This window comes from Tubulanus polymorphus, chromosome 2 (genome assembly GCF_964204645.1).
Source record: "Tubulanus polymorphus chromosome 2, tnTubPoly1.2, whole genome shotgun sequence".
Classification (NCBI taxonomy): domain Eukaryota; kingdom Metazoa; phylum Nemertea; class Palaeonemertea; order Tubulaniformes; family Tubulanidae; genus Tubulanus; species Tubulanus polymorphus.
Genome location: NC_134026.1, coordinates 1247803 through 1267211, shown reverse-complemented (window position 1 = coordinate 1267211; position 19409 = coordinate 1247803). Strand labels below are relative to the sequence as shown.

Genomic DNA, 19409 nt, shown 5'->3' with positions numbered 1-19409 from the left:
TAGATTGATTTTTTTTTTGAAAGGCACCGCCAATGAATAAATTTCAGTTGATTCTACACGAAATCTGAATTAAAATCATACATAATAAGCTACATATGTGAACGATTAGTTTGAATTATCACATCGAATCGACATCAAATTCGATCGAACAAGCAATTCTGATTGAAAACGAGTTTTTGCGTCCTTTGCATTTCTTGAATTATCCGGAGACAATGGATGCGAATTGAGGTTCGAACGAACGCATTTGAAACCATGAATTTTTCTCGTCTTGCTATTTCGACATGCGCGCGCAGCTTGTTTTTTACTTTAACGCAATTCGAGATGAATTCGTCGTAACAAAGAGTGCGTCCTATTTATAAATGAAAAATACTATCGTGAAATTTGTATAACCACTAAAAATAGATATTAAATACCTATGTAGGTTAAATATTATTCAGAATTCCAAGATATCTGTGTTAAAAAAGTTCTTTGTAAATTTTATTCAATTATAAAAGTTAGTTAAAGAAAATTTGTATTTTTGTGTGTATAAAATAAAATTCTTTTAAAAAGAGTCCTAAATGTTGTTGTATGATGAATTCGAGGAAGGAAGTATCACAGTGGATTTACTGAGGACCGGTTGACCACGTTACAACATCCCGTGCCCATCACTACTTGAGTAAGATGGTCGTTAGCTGATTCCCAAAAGATCCCCGATGTTGGCGGTGTACTGTGACTGTAATCTATTTACAGAAAATAAACAAATCTCTAGCAATCTTATCATCGTGTCAGACATCCCTGTTTCGGAGTATCTCTGAAAGATAAACCACTCATACAATTCGTCGATTGTCTAATTACAACAGAAACACTAAAAATTGCGGATACTTAACAACTGATGAAGAGAGAGCGTGAAACATGTGTAACCCTTCTGCATAAAGTCTATTCTTCTATCAAACCTACGAGCAATTATCTAATAATAGATAGATAATTGCTCGTAGATCAAACCAAAAATACCCCTTCTATAATGATTTCTAGAATCGAAATTATATCTAATTTTGGGAACGCGGATAACCCCTCTCGGTGAAATAAGTGGATGGTTGGGGGACAGATGATGAGTGTCCGTCCTCTATCGTCAGGTGCTGCCGCGTGCCGGTCGTATCAAACACTTATATATCCAAGTGAGTGATCTCAGGACACGCAGCGGCCGTGGCACGACCCGGCGTGACGTGCGAGACGTTTTGGCGCATGAAAACCTAACGGTCTAAATTATTAAGAAAATACAGAGCGTTTTAATAAATTCCACAAGCCTTTTCAACATCATCAATCCACAAATCAGCAAAGCCTCATAAAGTCCTTATTAAGCCCTCATAATGCATTGCTTGAAAAGGAGTAGGACCTATCCTGTTTCTGTCTCGTTAATTTCAAATATATAGAATTAAATAAACGTTTTTCAATGCCTCGATTTTGCTTCCTAAAATTTTACCTAAGAGCATTTCCTGGTATGCATGGTATGTTCAACTTATGTAGTGCAACACGGTCGATTTGGAAACAACTAATTTAATGTCAGAACTCATGAAAATCATATAAAATCATTATATATACATATATATATATATATATATATATATATTACATATATATTTGAAAGAAATGTCCGGAATGTTAACCAGCAGAACTGTACTAATGAGAACGTATATCATAAAACAGGCCGCGCGTATTCATATGAAAATTAACGTCGTTTTTCGAGCGAGGTTTATGTGAAATATCTACGGTAACCATTGTTATACCTGAGACTATAATATACTGCTTGCCGTTTTTGTATTGAAATGAGATTTAACGAATAATAGAAACGGAGGTTTTCGGAAATATTTACGACGGGATACCGGTAATTTGTTGGGCAGGAGTATACTTCATTATGACACCGTCTTAGTGGCCGTGGACGTGAGAGAGAGAGAGCGATCGGTTGCACTACTGGAAGCGGTGTATTCCACGCGTTGGAGAACGTTCGTCGAGATTAAGGCGTTCGGCGGTCGATCATAAGTAGCTTAACCATTCCATAAAGCGCTACATCTTCAGCCAAAAAGGAAACTAATATAGCGGTCCTCGCAATGATGGTGTGACACTAGCGTCTACAAATTGACGCGAATGATTTTCTGTGGTCGCAAACGGAAATACTTTGCACGGAAGGTACATGCCGACCAGCGAAAGCGATGAAGAAGATATTTCTACTTTCTTACACGACGGTAGTGATTCTATTAGTCAAGCAGCCGAACTTAGTCGAACCAGGTCTGTTACTCCGATTGATTAACTTATTTCTATGCATTCTAAACATATATTTATCATCTATGAGTGCAGTGCATAACACTACCTGTAAACAACATTTACAAAAATGGTTATAAAAATGTTTGCATGTATTGAAATGAATATCGCTTGAAAATGATTAAAAAATCATCACAAGGTATATTCAAATACCATTTCCATACTTCCAGAGGGGATCTTTTGCCTAAGCCGCGGGCCTTTATAGATCGAGTGAAATATTTCAATTCGGAGTTATTAACGATATTAGGTGTATTACTTTATTGACTGACACATATCTCGTTGACAAGTGAAAATCGGGTTGATTTCACTCGTTGAGCGAGCGGTTTTATGTGTTCATACAATTGACTTTTTCGACATTTCAAACACAAACAATGCATCGAGACTGTTGAAAATAATTCTCACTAACTTCTTTTTAACTTAAAGAAATGACGTAAATACAGGAAGACGTGACACATTGATGACAAGTTTCGGAAGTTTGATTAAGATAAAGTGATGTATATTTGGTTTGATATTCACTTCAGATGTCTAGCGTTTAATTAGTTAATGATGGATGAACGTAGCAGCTCAAATTGAGATTCCCGCGAGACAGTGACACAGACACACTGTCATTTTCAAACCACACGATAAACACTATCATTATTCAATACTGAATGTCTTTATGTACATAGTTGAGATATTGTATAGCGCGAGACATCAACAAAATCAGTTCAAACGCACTTTGGAAAAAAAGAGTATTATGCTGTGCGTGCTAAGAACATGATATGAGAGTCTTGAGATGTTTTAGTCAGTATGAAATCGAGTTATACCCATATTCGATCAAACAAAAGCAACATTTTGATAATTTGATACTGCGATGGTGTTCCACTTCATGAGTCTGTGTTCTTGTTTTATCATGGATTTCTTCCCGAGGAAATGAATATTTTTTAAAAACCAGGTACTTGAACCGATGTCGGTTGTTCTCTCAGACGCGACGAGAGATCGTCTGCAATACACGCGTTCAAGTCTATATCACATTCATTCTCTTCGAGTAAATGTAAATTCAACGAAAGCGTTTTGAAATCATTATTAATTCAAAAGGTAAAGAAAGAAATAACCTCTGTTGGGTTCTTGAGTAATTATTCTCGATTGTTTTGCTCGATGCGTTCGATGAAATTTTGTCCGGGAGAATTGTATTTTCACTTTTGAGCCATTAAGAAAGTAAATTGATATGGCATGTGTGCGCGTCGTGTACTTGTTTAATTACCAGCGTATAGCAATAGCTAATACAAAACGTGCGAATCCATTTAGAATGCACACCAACTTCCTATCGATAACCAATAAATACTAAACATCCAATATATATTTAATACTACCCGAACGTTCGTGACTCTACATTATTGGATCCGTGTTCTTTTCTGACAATAGACTTAACCCGAACCCAGTTTCATTTTAATTTCAATTTAAAAGCTACAGGACCCAGTTCCTCAGCGAATTAGAGTTAAATCAGCACAAGCAAGGAGTTGAATCATATCTGAACTCAGATCCCAGGTCCATGTACGATGAAAATCTTAATACACTTGATAACATAGAAAGTTTTCAGCGTCTAATCAACTGTTTGCTCGTAGATCGTTCGAACTTGTCTGTAGCGGTGCAGTTATTACACCGTGTTCCGGTTCCGGCGACGCATTTATTACGTGCCATAAAAAACATGTCGACCGGGGCCACACCGACGTCTTGTTTTACCTGACGCAGAAACTTCTATTTCGCGCCTGGTATTATTAAATTCAAACAAATGAAAAGTTATCACGGTAATCTACATAAATGAATAACAGGTCGTGTTGTAGAAGGTGAAATGCCAAGTCGATAGATATTCTATTGATGGAAATTTCACCGTATACAGTACAGGGATAAATCAATCAAATGAGCAATGAACGATGAAAAGAGTTCCACGATCTTCTCGATTCTGTTATTATTGCCAATGAATATTGATCAACTTTGCGGTAAAAAGAGGTTTTTTCTAATAACGGATCGCAGTATCGCGCGTCTTTTTTGATTCAAAACAACCTCCGCGGCCACGACGCAATAAAACCGAATTATCCGGCATCGTTTTGCACGAAGAAAGAGACTGATACTTCCAGTAAATTAACGTCTTTCGTTGTATTGCAGTCGGGCTGCACCTGTTTGAAAATCTGCTCTGACGAAGAATTTCTTTTTTTTTGAATGACCAATTATCCGTGTCGGCTGATGATATTGACTATTCGTTATAAATGAAATATTTCCATATGCGTATCTCAGATCTAAGGATGAGATCTCAGAGCTAAGGATATATATATATATATATATATATATATATATATATATATATATATATATATATATATATATATATATATATATATATATATATATATATATATATATATATATATATATATATATATATATATATATATATATATATATATATATATATATATATATATATATATATATATATATATATATATATATATATATATATATATATATATATATATATATATATATATATATATATATATATATATATATGTATATGTATATATATATATATATATATATATATATATACATATTATTATATATATACATATATATCTGGCAAATCGACTAAGATTTAAGGGTAAACTCTAAATTACAACATATAGACATGCCACATTGATCGTATCCCTATAATACTGCTGATCGCGTCCCCAGGTCGCCCCAGAGCTGTTTCATCTTATTGGTTATATCTGATGAAAACACCAATAATCCATGAAAGTAAAGCTCTCGCCGATACAATGTCTGCGATATCTTCCCTCGGCGTATATAGAATTATATCAGACTCAAGAGTCGGTTGTAAAATATGGCATTTAGGCAGCTTTGTTCTTACCCGAGAGTCAGGGAGATAGCTCTCTTTTGTTGATTTTCTTTCCCTTTAAGTTGACCGAGTTTCTTCCTAGCGACGAACAAAGATCACCTTGTTTTCTAACGATGAAAATAAATCTCAATTTCAGGTTTCGGAATCAATGGCGGGGACGCCGTTAATGGCACGTTTTCGTCGGACGTCGTGACCGCTTGCCCGATTAGAACGCCGAAGGTTTCGCAGGTGCGACACTGTTTAAAGAAGTGTCACAAAAACGATGATTGTCGCGGAAAGAAGAAAGAATGCGCGTGTGACGGCGACTGTGGGTTAAGCTGCATAAATCCAAGTAAGGATTAACGCAAATTAACAATAAATACAAATATCTATCACACTTTTCCTCTTTTTCTGGGTGCTCGCGTCAATGGCCTTCTAGGTTTTGCTCGGTGCTCATAGAAATGTATAGATGATCAACGTACCCCACATTCTTTCTTCGATGCATCGTATTAACTTTGTTAAAATAGTCTGTAAGAAATACGATTTACATGAACCTGAACGTGTCTGAAAGATATTCTTTCATTGTATCGTTTATTCCCTGATTTCGTCGTCAATTTCTAGCATCGTCTGTTAATTGGGATCGGGACTAAATATATTTCGAATCAATGATGATTTTCTGATGATGTCCTGTCGTACGCGCAGCGCGCACGATGCAGATGCATTCCATATCTATCAATCCAATACTATACTTTGGAGTAATATCGGCTGCTGGGTGCTAATGAAGCGTAAACCGCTTACAAAAAGCCTACATCAAATGTTCTTCAACTAGATCTATAAGTCTATCGTTTAACTCGTATACGGTACGAGGGAGTCGTCTCCGATGAAGCGGTATAGAAATGCCAGCATCTCGCCGCCGCCTGCGATCAAATAAGAAATGGGAAATGAAAATTCGTTTTCAATTAATCAATTTCGATCGAAGCCAATTTGCTATTGCGCCGTTCTATGGGTTTTATACACCGTCCATCATCAGGTGTTGTTCAACATACATGCTAGATCTAAACAATGTATACATTATGTCGAGTTCAAAGGAAGCCAAAATACCGAGTTTGCGTGGAGGCTATTATTCACTGAATACCGATGGACCAGAAATAATTATTTCCTGCAAGTGATTTTCCCTCAGAAATGATGATACACGTGACGCATGTGGTTTTTCACGAACCGCTGGGTATGAAGCTAAAACATGAAGCTATAATTATTGGTGAGAGAAACTCACTTTGATTAATGATGACGCTTCGGGCTGTTGTATTTGTTAGTTTTCAACAAGCTGCTTCTGTCTTCATTAGCGGTTTGGGAAAGTTTTGTTGCCTTTTTATTTGATCATAACCACAAAAATATCTCTTCTAGATACCAAACTTACGAGCTAAATATAAGTTTCAGTCGATTCATATGGATACATATTCTTCTGTTTCTTTTCCGGTTTTTGTTCTTAAATCACTTTAATCTGTATTCTCCTTTTAATATTATAATCACTCACTGAGTCCTTTTGTCTGATTCTTGTATGAATATTCTGTTGATTTCATTCTGTTCTCAGTGCGCCTGATGATGGCCGAAACGTTGCTCGAAATATACATTATTTTACTATAGAGCTTTTCTTTTTTTTGGCTAAATCTATAGTGGGAATTCTCGATGTATAACGCCTAGTGACACTATGCGTACCTTTCACGTTTAAGTATATTCAAAAGAGACAATTTAAGATTCACGTGAACGCCTTTGCTGTAACTGTAAATGTAATTTCAACATTAGGTAATTTCAATCTTGTTTGTAGAAAGACGATGTATATCACTAGAAGAAATCAAAGATGGTCAATTTGAAGTGAAGCCTTACAATAGAGTAGGCGCCGTTGTTACTTATGAATGTAACGAAGGATTTGTACTCGTCGGCGAAAGCAAACGTAGATGCCAAGGCGATGGAAAATGGAGTTCGTCGCCTCCGTCTTGCGAAGGAGACTGTGAGTTGGCTTTCCTTGTGTATATAATCTGACCGCCTTGTTATTTGATTAAGCATTCATCGTGTTCGATGCGGCTATGAAACCAAGCACGTGACGTCACATCGCGTCGTCACAGTCGACACAGTTGACTGAATTTGACGGACAATATATTAAAATATACTTGTGACGTCGGTGCACATGGTTCTATGTTCTATACACGCCTATTCGCCAGGGCAAACTTCGGTTAGCGGAGTTAGTCGAGCATGGCCGAACTCTGAACGAAGTGAAACCGAATGTCAGTCGGAACTATGGTCCGGAAATTGCCGACCATGGGAATAGCCCGGTCGCTGTAGGTCAACATGGCCGACACTGTGAAATACGTTACGACCAAACTATAGCGCAACGTTCGGTTATTAGGTCGACTAACTACGAAAACCGCGAAGTTCGTCTTGGGTGTCGATATATATTTTTTATTTCATGAATTTACACTCGTTCATTTCTCCCACCCCTCCACTTCATTTGTTTTTGTTTCATACACCTAGGACCGGTATAAACTGTGTGTTGATATTAGGCATTCCATAAGAGTTTCAAATTACACACTCTCAATGCGATCGAAATATTAAAAAAACCATCGGTTATTAACAGAACATTTTAATCTCATATCACCTGAGGATTCTAAATTAAAGAATGAATGCATTATCAAAAATCACAAAATACAAGATGTATATGATAAATCATTATAGGTCCTAATTTTCAGCTTTAACTAGATTCAGTAAGTGCTGTTTGTATATTTTTAATGCTTCTCGCGAAAAACAACAGTTAACAAATCCCGGAGTCAACTGAAATTTTGTAAGTCGTTCATCTATAGCATTGCATCCGCTGCAGTCATTCAAGGGTCGATTGATAAGTATTGAATTTAGAAGAAAAATTAAATTTACATTTTTAACTTTCCAACCGATCAAGTTAAAACACTAAACATGACTATTTTCAATGGATCTACCCTTGATGATATTTTGCTATTATTTTTGCCAACCTTTCCAGGAAAAAAGTCATTTTTATCGTTTGATGACACGTTTTGTTTCCGTTTCTCGCCGGAAACACGTGCAGAAAATGATGAATTTATAGAATTTCGAAAGCGTTTCGAGAATAACATTTTCTGTGTCCTTTTATTTAAATTTTTTCCTATGACTCTTTGAAACGATTCCATTTCAAAAAACGATTGTTTACCTGCAAAATAATGGTTACCATAAAGGGGTGATTTTCAACCAATCCAACGACGAAAGCTTCTGCGAGGTTGCTTTTTACATTTTCCTTGATATTCTTGAATTTGTTTTGGCTTTCGCTTATTTGCGTTTGAATTTCTGCTTCATTGTGGTATCTCGTATTCCTTTTCAAACATTTCTGCTAGAATCCAATTACTTATTAAAAACAGCGTCAGCAAGCAACATTTTACTCAATACGTCAAAAATAAACACTATAAGATTTATTTCATGTTGTATCAGAACCAAAAAGATCTACCACAACAAATTCATTGAAAATTACGTTCTTGGTTCTATATTGGTCAGAAACCAAAAGAGGTACAATCCGATTTTTTGGTATGGATAAAGTATGCACGTCCCCCATCTTTCTAATGGATTAAACTCAAAAATCAATTTTTTGGAGATACGTCGGTTAGTGAAAACAGCGACGCTTTGTTTGAATAGCAGTAACGACATTTTATCGAAAATAACAATGTTGTTGAGTTAGAATTGCTGTTTTGCAGTTTACTGCGGCCTACCGCCTGTAATCCCGAATGCCGAACACGATGCCGAAGATAAAGTCAGATTTCTAATAGGCACTAGACTTCTCTACAAATGTCGAAGTGGCTTTCACATGGAAGGAATGATCACTGCAATGTGTATTGGTGACGGAAATTGGCTAGGACCTAAATTAACATGTTCAGGTATTTGTGATATTTGTTTGATTTAGTATTGCGACAATCATCGGATTTTAAAAGCCAGAATCGAAGGTTCTATAAATGAATGAAAATTATAACGCTTGTATAGGATAGAAAAAATGTAGGTTCTTTGAGCAGATTGAATTAAGGTAAAAAGCTGCGTTAAGAATTCGTGACGACAATGATAATTAGCTTTGTATCGTCGTGAAAATCTGTCTTAGTCAATTAACGTCAAGAAAATGATGATGCGTCATACATATACTCAGCAACCCTGCTGGCAGGCAGATGACTAAAGCTATTCGGGTTGCATTCCTGGATAACTTCATCGATAGTCCAGGGTAGAATATCATTAATATGTAAAGTTTCGGTTAGAATTCCTCCATCAGCGAGGTCGGTCTATGTATGCTAGACAGTGAAGTGGACAGTTATTTTATCGATATTATCGCGAGACTCGGCTAATGTGACAGTTAAGCACATACTCCCTAGCAATTAGGGGTTTAGCGACGCGTCCATACGATAGTAAATGATGTATCTCGCAGAATTTACGCCCCACAATTCTCCGTTAGAGTGGGATAGAACGACGTTAGTATAAGCTCTGGAGTTTATAGGTCTTGTCGCGAGATTTTCGTATCGTTCTGAAAGCTCTGTTTTATGAATGAATACGAAACTAAGCCTGTGTTTTTCAGCTCGTACTTGGCGTACTTATCGATGCATTGTATAGCAGGCTCCTTCTCGATTCTCCTCGGTTATAGTTTCACGCTCGCAGATATAGATAGATTTACGCTGACGAGATAAAACACGCGGCTCGTCTGCCGTGTATTTATATGTGTGTATACGTATTATTTCTTTCAGCAAAGAATTTGTTTAAAAAATATCCGATATCTTAACCTATCACATATGACTGTATGCATCAACTAAAGAACTTTTTTTATGCAAAACACGTTACAACTGAAAGAAATACGTAGCGCTTAGTTATAAATCAAACAGAGTCAACAGGAATCGAGATGAATAAGACGCACTTTCAGCACGAGAAAGGTGTCGATTTCCGTGCAATTTCAAACAACTCTCAATTATCTTTTTTTTGTGGAAAATGCATCGTTAAAATTCACTCGTAATAGCTCTATAAATATTGACACATTAGTTATTGAGCACCGTCTTGTTTCTCGTCACGCCAAGTTTCGATATCAATCATTCGGCAAATATTTCTTCGATTCGCTAAACAAGCATTCCCGTAAGAGCAATGCGCACTCATCCTCAGCGGAGACGAGGACTATGAGTTGATAAAGTAACCCGCGGGATGTATCAACCAGCATTGATCACCTCCCCAAACATGTATAAGCCATAATGATATATCTCACTCTCTTATCGTATCGATGATGCTACGAACCCATTAGGATTGCAGACGAAACATTTGTTCAATTTACGGAAGCATTGAATTCTCCGTAGGCAACAGTTTTAACAACTTCATAATATACTCATATAGGAGTATGTAATTTAACTAGACAAAGAAAGGTTAAGTGATAGGTTTGGAGAGTGCGAATGCGAATTGAGTAAATCGTTTTCGCATATTTCAGTAAAAATTAGTTTTCCGATTTATTCCTGCAGCGAGGTCATGTGGTCCACCTGGGGATATCGAATTTGGCCGCAGAATTGGTGAAAGTGACAGATATCCAGCACGTGTGACGTACTTCTGCGATATCGGATATTCCATTATCGGAAAGGCGTTTAGACAATGTCAACCGAACGGAAAGTGGTCCGGAAAAACGCCTAAATGTATCGGTAAGAATGTAGTAATTGGTGGTTAGCGTTGTTTTACGTGTTTTCAAGTAGCAATTTTCACTCTTTCAACCTTTCACTTAGAAACGCCAACATTAAGACGGTTAAGAGCACTAAAAAGTTAGCACGCCACGTCACCCCATAAAACTCTGACACTGAGTCTGACATGAAGTATCTAAAACTATCGCAGATTCATATTTCTTATAATTGATGAATGGGTTTGGATAAAAATGTTAGTATTTTTGTTTAGCAATCCAATGTCCACAAGTCCCAGCACCGCGACACGGATTTGTAGTTGGAGCACTGCACACGTACAATTCGGTGATTAACTTCAAATGTAACGAGGGCTATCAGCTTTACGGCGCTAACCAAAGACGATGTACGGCTCATGGTAACTGGGACGGTGAGCCAGCTCGATGCGAAGGTATCAGCTTGGATGAACAAACAATAAAACAGCTCTTATTTCAATGATGAAAAGATAGCCAAAATGTGGGGTATATTTCAGTTGTAGATTGTGGTTATCCAGAGCCTCATCTTGTCAACGGTTACATCGAGGGACAAAAATCAACTTATGACTCAGTTATTCTATTCAGGTAAACCTATAAATATAGAATAAAAATCTCATCCGGTCGTGAATATGCAATAAACAATAAATGTATATTCTAGATGTAGAATAGGAATGCTTTTTCACGGTCCATCGAAGTCAGCCAGATGTCAAGCTGATGGAAAATGGTCACATCCAGTACCACAGTGTTTAAGTAAGTTATTCTCTATTGAGAGAACGCCCAAACATTATTGGAAATTGGCGATAATGGATTGAGATGAACATGGACGTGTAAACTATAGTTTATACGTCCGTGTTATGAGTTACTTGTGATAGATATAGATTGCATGATGCATTGTCCACCAGGAATCATCAACAGTAAACAAATATTCAATTCAATTCGATGGGTTTATAACCTGTCAATGGGTTTCGATACTTCTATTTATGACTAATGATTACGTGTTATTCATGCAAATCTATTTTAGGACCGTGCGAAGTTCCCAGGATCATGAACGGATTTGTGAATGATTCGACGTCGGGTGTGATAGTCGAACACGGCACCCACATCAAATTCGCCTGCAACCCCGGCCACCGACTAAACACTACCAGTCATTCCAGGTGCGACAACGGAACTTGGACTAATATTCCTCACTGTCAACCAGGTCAGCCGCCGCAAAGAGTTGTTCTTAAACCATGTATGTCGTCGGTGGTGGTGAAGTATTTAAATTTGTCTAGAAAAAATTAATAATTGTTTGATGTATGTAATATCTGTTTCTTGTCGTCGTACTCCTAACAATCTAATATATTACTATGTAACCGATATTAGGCCTAATTCATAAACCTTATAACCCACTAACCTTCATCTGCTTTAGATGAAGAATCTTTAACTTAATCAATATATCGTTATACGAATAAATATCATGATTTATTTGGTTTCGTTATCGGCGATATTGTGTCGACGGTCTCGATTAGGTCGGGCTACGTAAGGACGGGGTTAAAATACTGCCCCCCACTCACGAAAATTGTTTTATTGAACGAATTTTCCAGCTTCTTGCACAACTCGGCCTCCATATATCAGAAATGGGCTGGTGCGATATCAGAGAATATTCCACGGGAGCAGAGCCAAGTATAAATGCCATACTGGGTACGAAATTGTGGGTAGTAATATCCTCCAGTGTCAATATGGCAAATGGATAGGCACGAAACCGTATTGTGAACCTAGTAAGTATAGTCTATCCATACAATCCCGCATCATCCACATTTAATCGTCAACCAATATTTTCACATGTTCAGAAGTTCTTCATGGAACCACGTTATATCTATATGTAATAAACAACGATTATTGTAAGATTTTAAGTTGAAGTTAGTTGAAAAGAGGTTCCTCTGTAGAAACTAACGTAGTTTTGGAGGGGTATTGAAATGAATCGTACCTGTACATGCAATCACATTTCTTTCAGTCTATTGTAAACATCCTGGCACGATAAAAAATGGCAAGATTTTACTGATGGGAAACATCGGAAAGTACGAGAACTTATCGACGAAACTGATCGGTCAGGGAAGATTACTCGAATTCCAGTGTGACAAAGGTTACAAATTACACGGTCCAAGCGGAACTACGTGTATCGGTGGCAAATGGAGCCCCGGTAACAAACCTAAATGTATCAAAGGTCGCCATCCTAATCTACTGAAACCGTGGCTACGCGGATATAAGAAGCACAAAACTAACAATACCCTGTGCAGAGGTAACTACTTACACATTCACAAATTTCTTTATACATTTTCACCACGGTATTTTGTTGATTTTTTGCGACACCCTTATACTTAAAATTGAGTTGCTTTTTAAGATCTCTTTGATATTCGATGGTGTGTTTAAATTTGCGAGCTGTTGTGAGATATTTATATATCCATGTGCTATTTATTTTTTTCTCTCTCGAAATTTTCTACTTCTTTCTTAAAGAGTTTCGATCTATTTTATTTCACTGCCGATTCTACGTATTTGTGACGATTGGCACTCATTTAAACATTCCATTCTGTTACGTTGACGAGCAAAAAATACATTTCACCAATGCGTAGAATCACGCATATTTATTTTGAAAGCGTTATGTCTGTTCACTAGACGCCCACAGCGTGCATGCTATAGCTGTCGCACCTTCGAATTGACTAAGGCGTTATTGGCTTTTTCAGTTTTTTCCATGTGCGACGCAATCTTGGGACGAAATACGAGGAATGTTAGAATACGTCACTCGTAATTGAGGAAAGCACGTGTTTTACACCAAAAATAGTAACCCCTGTTTCATTTCTACTTAAACGTTCCCCGAAAGCATCGACCTCCAAATCGCTACGTCGTAGAAACAATCGCATCAGCGAACAGAATTATAAACCCGATACAGTTCATGTACGTGAAATCATAACTAATCGTAGATTATATAGAGAATATATCCTCCAAACTGGGCCCAGTCGCTCGGAGATTCATTTTTGGACAGATTGTTCGATGAATTAAGTACTTTTGAAATTAAAGAAAGACATTCGTCGATCTATGAGCAACCGGGCCCTAGGATGCACAAAGAAACAATTTTCCGGTCAGCCTTCGAAGATTTGACGACACCCGCGCTCAGAATAACGATTTCATTTGGCGCTAGATGGCGAACGATTCGCCTGTTCCACAAATATACCAACACTGAATCTCATTCTCTAATAACTTTTATTTATTAATACAGGGCGTTTCAACAAAGTCTGGTTCAACCAAGTGGTGTACAAGAATGTGAACGATTGCTAATACGCAATGCATCTACTCCGCAAGATATTTTCCACAAGTTGAAGAAGATTCTCGAAGAATCTTTAGTTTGTTTTTGTGTTCAAATCTGGCCGAAACTAATGTACAACAAATCTGACAGGTTTCTCAGATTAGACTAGCTTACATTATTATCATGTGCAAACAATAGTCAATAGGTTCATTACAACAAACATTAGTCTTACCATAAATAAAGCTATTTTAATATCATGAATAATTTTAACTTTTTCAAATATGATTTAAATGTTCAGCGCACAAAAAATTGTCACCGCACCGTGTAATAAATTTGAGTAGAATTATCATAATATTAAAGTAAAGTATGTAAAAAGAAACTAGTTGTGATTTATTATTCCTTTGATTTTTATATAAAATAGATAATTTAGAAAAAATGTTCCCATTCATCAATATGTACTTCCATAACCTATCGTTTCATCATATCTCTGTGTGTATAGATATCTCTATGTAATAATAAATTATGTTTCGGTTGTGTATCAATGTCAAACCAGTTGTTTGTTTTACTTTTCTTTTCTCTCTACAAAACTAGAAACACTCCATTATGACAATTCTGGTCCATGTGGAAAATTACATATCCATAGTTAAATCCTGAAATCGGTATTTGACTTATCCTGGTAGAACTTTAACCTAAAGGAGACTATGAACGAAAGATTTAACGTAGATTTCAGCAAAATATCCATGTTCACATCTAACTCGCTAATGGGTAATAAATGTTCACAATCTCTGCGATTTTAACATTGTTCCTTATTCATTTATGGATATCAGCTGACATTATCTGGACTCTGCTTTGAATACTGAAAACAAATCATTGAAATAATTAGGGCTAATATCACACATGAATGAAATTTTGTGAAAACATTGAATGAATGCATGTAGGCAGGCCTACCTTCTTCAAGATCCAATCAGCATCTTCCAAAGCTCGGGCAATTATCTGCTTAATTCTCTCGGGGTTTGTCTCACACGAATGACTATTGTATCCCTACAAAAAAAGAAACAATTCGTTGGCTCGGACCGGTCACTAAAATGGGAGTAATAAAGTTTGATTGAACATTGATTTGATACGATTTACAAGTAAAACGACGATTTTCAAGTAACGAACCTGACGGACACTGTGTTTATAATGTGTCCTAGCTTCGGGTGGTAATTTATTTATCACTCTTAACAGGTGACGATAAAGACTAAGCGAATTTGTTATGTTTTTAGCGATATTAGATGTCATTTTAGGGAGATTTTAGGGCACACAGGCACTCCACGCGTCCTTCACGAAATACCACATTATTACGGTTACGGCAAGGAAATGTATATATAGCTGGAGCCAATGAAATTGCACTTATATTGGAGTGTACCAATCAAAATTGTCGGCGCGAAATGACGTCAAAACATGCTAGACTAATATCCCCATGGTTCGAATCCCATTTGAAATGAAAATTTGTTGACGGTCCATACATTCATTCATTCACCCTGTGTTCCTAATGAACTCAATGGCGGATTCAGGGAGTGTCCATGGGGGTCCAGACCTAAAATTTTGAGGTCCCTGAAGATTTTCAACCTCAAATATCCCGCACTGTCGATAATTTCGGGAGAAAGGTCAAAATTATGATTTGACAACTGAAAAAATACCAAAATTTTGCTGTGGCAAATGTTACTTGTGTTATTGGAAAGCGATTTGGTACAGTCCTGGGGCAACCATTAAAGGTTTCGACTGACACACGGAATTATTACGCACTGTTAGCGTGATACTGGATGGAGAAATATAAATTAACTTTTTTCGAATATTGATTTTGTGATGTCTGCCATGGTTTTCATACAACGTCACTCTTCCGACGGCGCCGAAGGTTTTACTAGTTTAAGCAATGACGCCACTTCCTGTGGCTGCCAACGGTTACACTGGTTTTATTATCAATTTGCACAAAATCAACCCAATCCTAATTTCCTATTACTCGCTATCAATTTGCATAACGATTATCAAGAAACATCGGAGAAGAAAACACTCCATCAATCACAAATTGAAAAGACGAAAAGAAACTTAACCATTCTATGAAGCAAGTTTACTGAGATCCGTGGGATTAAGAGGCTTAAAATTCAAACACGCTTCACATAAAAGTTCGCATAATTAGAAATAACATTTTTCCAGTACGATGTTATACAACACAACTAGTTGAACGTTTCGCATATTTAACATGACGAAGAATGAAGCGTTGACCAGTAGGATGAGAAGAGATCGCCAATACGCCCAACTCGATGGGCTTCGGGGGTTTGGCAGTTGCCCTCCAGAAATTTTTAAAAAGTGCCCTTTTGCAAATATTGTTATAAGGACTGCCCTTTTCCGGGTTTCTCTGCCCCTCCTTATAATTCATTTTCATTATTCCATTATGCAATACGTTCATACAGAACCGACGGAGGTATTCAGGATTGTTTCAGTCCCCAGAGTCCAGTTTCAGAAGACTAATCATAATTAAATCTAAAATAGGAAGTCTGTCGTCATAACTAAAACATGATTTGACTTAGTTTCGCTGAAGCCTCTTAAAACGTTGAAATAAATAGTTACGAGCGCAGGTGAGAACTACTACTCTAAAACCGTCCAGGCCTACAATCATAAACATAAATCGAAAGATTCCAGATATGAAAGGTCGGCTGATTTGTACTCGATGAAAGGAGAAATAAACGTAATAAATATCAGTGATTAAATCAAGCAAAAGATCTGGCGGGTGCAATTGATTTATCGACATCATCAATAACCACTAGATTATTTTTGATCCGAACGAATGCGACTGAATTTTATATCTAAAACAATTCCGGTGTAGACATATTTTTCCAAACATCAACGAGGAACTAATAAACTAAAAGTGATTTCTCGACGTTTCGTGATCATAACTGTTTTACAAGCTCAGAAATGGTCAATCAATACCGTTTAATGTTAAAGTCGTGTATGAAACGTCGTCGTCAGGGATTTCTGTCGACGTGTTGGCGCTGGCGTGGACACTTTAATAACATGCAACCTATTCTTAAGCAGGGACACCTGGCAACTCTGTGGAGGCGGTAAAAGACTTCTATTTTTTATTACTTCCATGCTTCACCTATATCGATAGTTGTTGCTCGATGATGTCATCGATTTGTAAAGATTTATAACCCCCGGTAGTCAGTCGAAAACTGGACGATATATGAAATATTCAAACCTCATCTCTAAAAAATAGATCACAGTCAGTGAAGAGAGAGTTGTGAATCAGTAAACTGTGAGACAAATAGTACATTCGTTATATGCATATTCTCCATTTCATGTGCTATGTGTATTGTAGCTTCGTCGGTTGAGTGACCCGAATACCTGGTGAAACTACAAAAACCGCTCGGACATTTAGTATGTAAAAACATTTACTGTAATATCTACGATACAGTACGTATGAAGATGGACCAGCTAGTGATTATGACCTAATTGTATAATAGTTATATTTCCATATATGTATTTACATATATGTATACACATATGTATTCAGATATTTTTCATCATTGCAACTTTCGTTAAGTTTTTATACTTTGAGTGTTTATGAGTGCAGTTCAGCGATGCGGCAGCGATTTATTCAATTAGAATTTTGTTTCTATCTACGACAAACAAAATCGAATTAATTCGAGCGAATGACGAAAAATCGAAGTTTTCTGCTTTCCGGATCGTCGACAATAAGAACTCCCACGAATACACTAATTGAGTCTTAATTGATCGGTATTACTTGCGTTTGCAGGATATTTCTAATGGATTGATTAAAAATCTTCGTACTTATGCACAACAAAAGCAACCATGACGATTAAAATATTCTGCGGCAGTTTGTGCGACGTCCGCGGTAGGGAGAGGTAATAACAGCCATGGCAACGCTGTAAAAAACTCCTCGGAACATGGTTGCTGCGAAGATGCTATCAAAGATCAACCCTAAACCATCACTTGACACCAATTAGTATTAACTTACGCGAAGATTTATTTGATTATATGGGCGCTTCTGAAAACAGGGCCGACTAGAAGATGGTCGTTTATGAACTGCTATGGACACTGAGCTTCGTGACTCGGTTCGCCTACGGAATTGAAAGATCAGTAAAATTCGAAGAAATGACCGACGTCAAAACATTGAAATGTTCAGTGTTTAGTACACACGGTGAAATCTCACAAATAAATTGCGGGGTTCAATGTTTATCTGAAAATGCATCGAATGTAAATTGCGACGGTTTTTTGTATAACGGTAACACCAAGACTTGTCAGTTGTGTACGGAGACAGATGCGACTGAGATCAACATTCCATTGGGATATATCGCATACAAGAATCAAAATCAAGGTAGGAAATATCTATCAATCCTAAAACACATTTCATTAAAAAGGATGCTAGCCGAATGATAAATATCTACTTTTCTTGGTGTATTCCAACATGGCGATTCGTCAGTAAAATAAGGGACATTTTCACGTATTACGTAAAATAATTTGCTGAAATATTCAGCATCCCGAAGCTGAAAAGTTTGATTCTCAAAATTGTTTGTTCAATTTTCTAGTAAACACACCTGTTCCAGATGGTTCACAGTGGCCAGAGGGACCATTTGCCATACCTATGACAAAAACTGGGTGTCCAACTGCATCAGAATTTGTGTTCGAAACTGGATGGGAAACTCAACATTTGAACTTTAATCAGGATACTTTTCCAAATTATAAACATTGGCCCGAAGGTGCTTATGCTCAAAACTTTGCGAACCAAACATTTTGCGTTCGGAAAACTAACGGAGCAAACACCAGGCGATGGCCTGAAGGCAATTACTGTTTATTTATGGTAAATGCATGTCCATCCGGTAGGTTAAATCTACTTATAATTTATTTCTAGTTGCGTGTTTTATTTCTCATTTGTAACGGATCATTGTGTAATTGTGTAATTGCATTCCTACGTTTGCGCATATATTTGTAGGGTTCAATTCGGGTTACATTTTCTTCAATGATGTCAGTGTTGGACAGTATAGCGGTTCAGTGCCGTCTAGCGTCGATGAGTTCGGACAGGATAAACCGTATACTAAGATCTTCTATTGTTGCAAACGAACCGGAAATGGATCGGCGATCACGTTACCGAATGAAAACCCGTTTTACTTGTTTCGGGCGGGGACGAGCTGTCAGCCGGTCACCGGTATGGGGGTAATGGTCGAACGATTCTATTTTAATTGTGACGTGAACACCACGTACAGCGGAAC

General features: G+C 37.1%; 2 protein-coding genes across 5 annotated transcripts; one reads left to right on the top strand and one right to left on the bottom strand.

Moving 5' to 3' along the window:
* The first annotated feature begins 1929 nt into the window (after window positions 1-1929).
* Window positions 1930-14249, top strand: LOC141900432 (protein lev-9-like). Of its 4 annotated transcripts, none has more exons than XR_012618693.1 (14): window positions 1930-2262; window positions 5310-5504; window positions 6978-7160; window positions 7897-7911; window positions 8902-9081; window positions 10681-10854; window positions 11102-11275; window positions 11357-11444; window positions 11518-11609; window positions 11881-12057; window positions 12443-12616; window positions 12853-13137; window positions 13580-13790; window positions 14113-14249. XR_012618693.1 is itself a non-coding variant. In XM_074787328.1 (13 exons), the coding sequence occupies exons 1-13, from the start codon at window positions 2187-2189 to the stop codon at window positions 14169-14171; spliced, it is 1905 nt and encodes a 634-aa protein (XP_074643429.1). In that variant the 5' UTR covers window positions 1930-2186; the 3' UTR covers window positions 14172-14221. The 4 variants fall into 4 exon arrangements, 1 of the variants encoding a protein (XP_074643429.1); XR_012618691.1 differs by having other exon boundaries at window positions 11881-12090; XR_012618692.1 differs by lacking the exon at window positions 7897-7911 and having other exon boundaries at window positions 11881-12090.
* A 360-nt stretch (window positions 14250-14609) lies between these two features.
* LOC141900433 (LYR motif-containing protein 9-like) lies at window positions 14610-15478 on the bottom strand. The gene is made up of 3 exons (XM_074787329.1): window positions 15301-15478; window positions 15088-15180; window positions 14610-14995 (listed from the first exon to the last, which is right to left on the bottom strand). The coding sequence occupies exons 1-3, from the start codon at window positions 15418-15420 to the stop codon at window positions 14963-14965; spliced, it is 246 nt and encodes an 81-aa protein (XP_074643430.1). The 5' UTR covers window positions 15421-15478; the 3' UTR covers window positions 14610-14962.
* Window positions 15479-19409: the final 3931 nt, after the last annotated feature.

Coding starts and splice junctions, on each gene's coding strand:
- LOC141900432 (XM_074787328.1), top strand. CDS start 2,187: ATGAAGAAGATATTTCTACTTTCTTACACGACGGTAGTGATTCTATTA. Junction 5,505..6,977: donor GTTAAGCTGCATAAATCCAA/GTAAGGATTAAC, acceptor TCTTGTTTGTAG/AAAGACGATGTATATCACTA. Junction 13,138..14,112: donor TAACAATACCCTGTGCAGAG/GTAACTACTTAC, acceptor TTATTAATACAG/GGCGTTTCAACAAAGTCTGG.
- LOC141900433 (XM_074787329.1), bottom strand. CDS start 15,420: ATGACATCTAATATCGCTAAAAACATAACAAATTCGCTTAGTCTTTAT. Junction 15,181..15,300: donor ATAAACACAGTGTCCGTCAG/GTTCGTTACTTG, acceptor CTTTTTTTGTAG/GGATACAATAGTCATTCGTG. Junction 14,996..15,087: donor CTGATTGGATCTTGAAGAAG/GTAGGCCTGCCT, acceptor ATTTGTTTTCAG/TATTCAAAGCAGAGTCCAGA.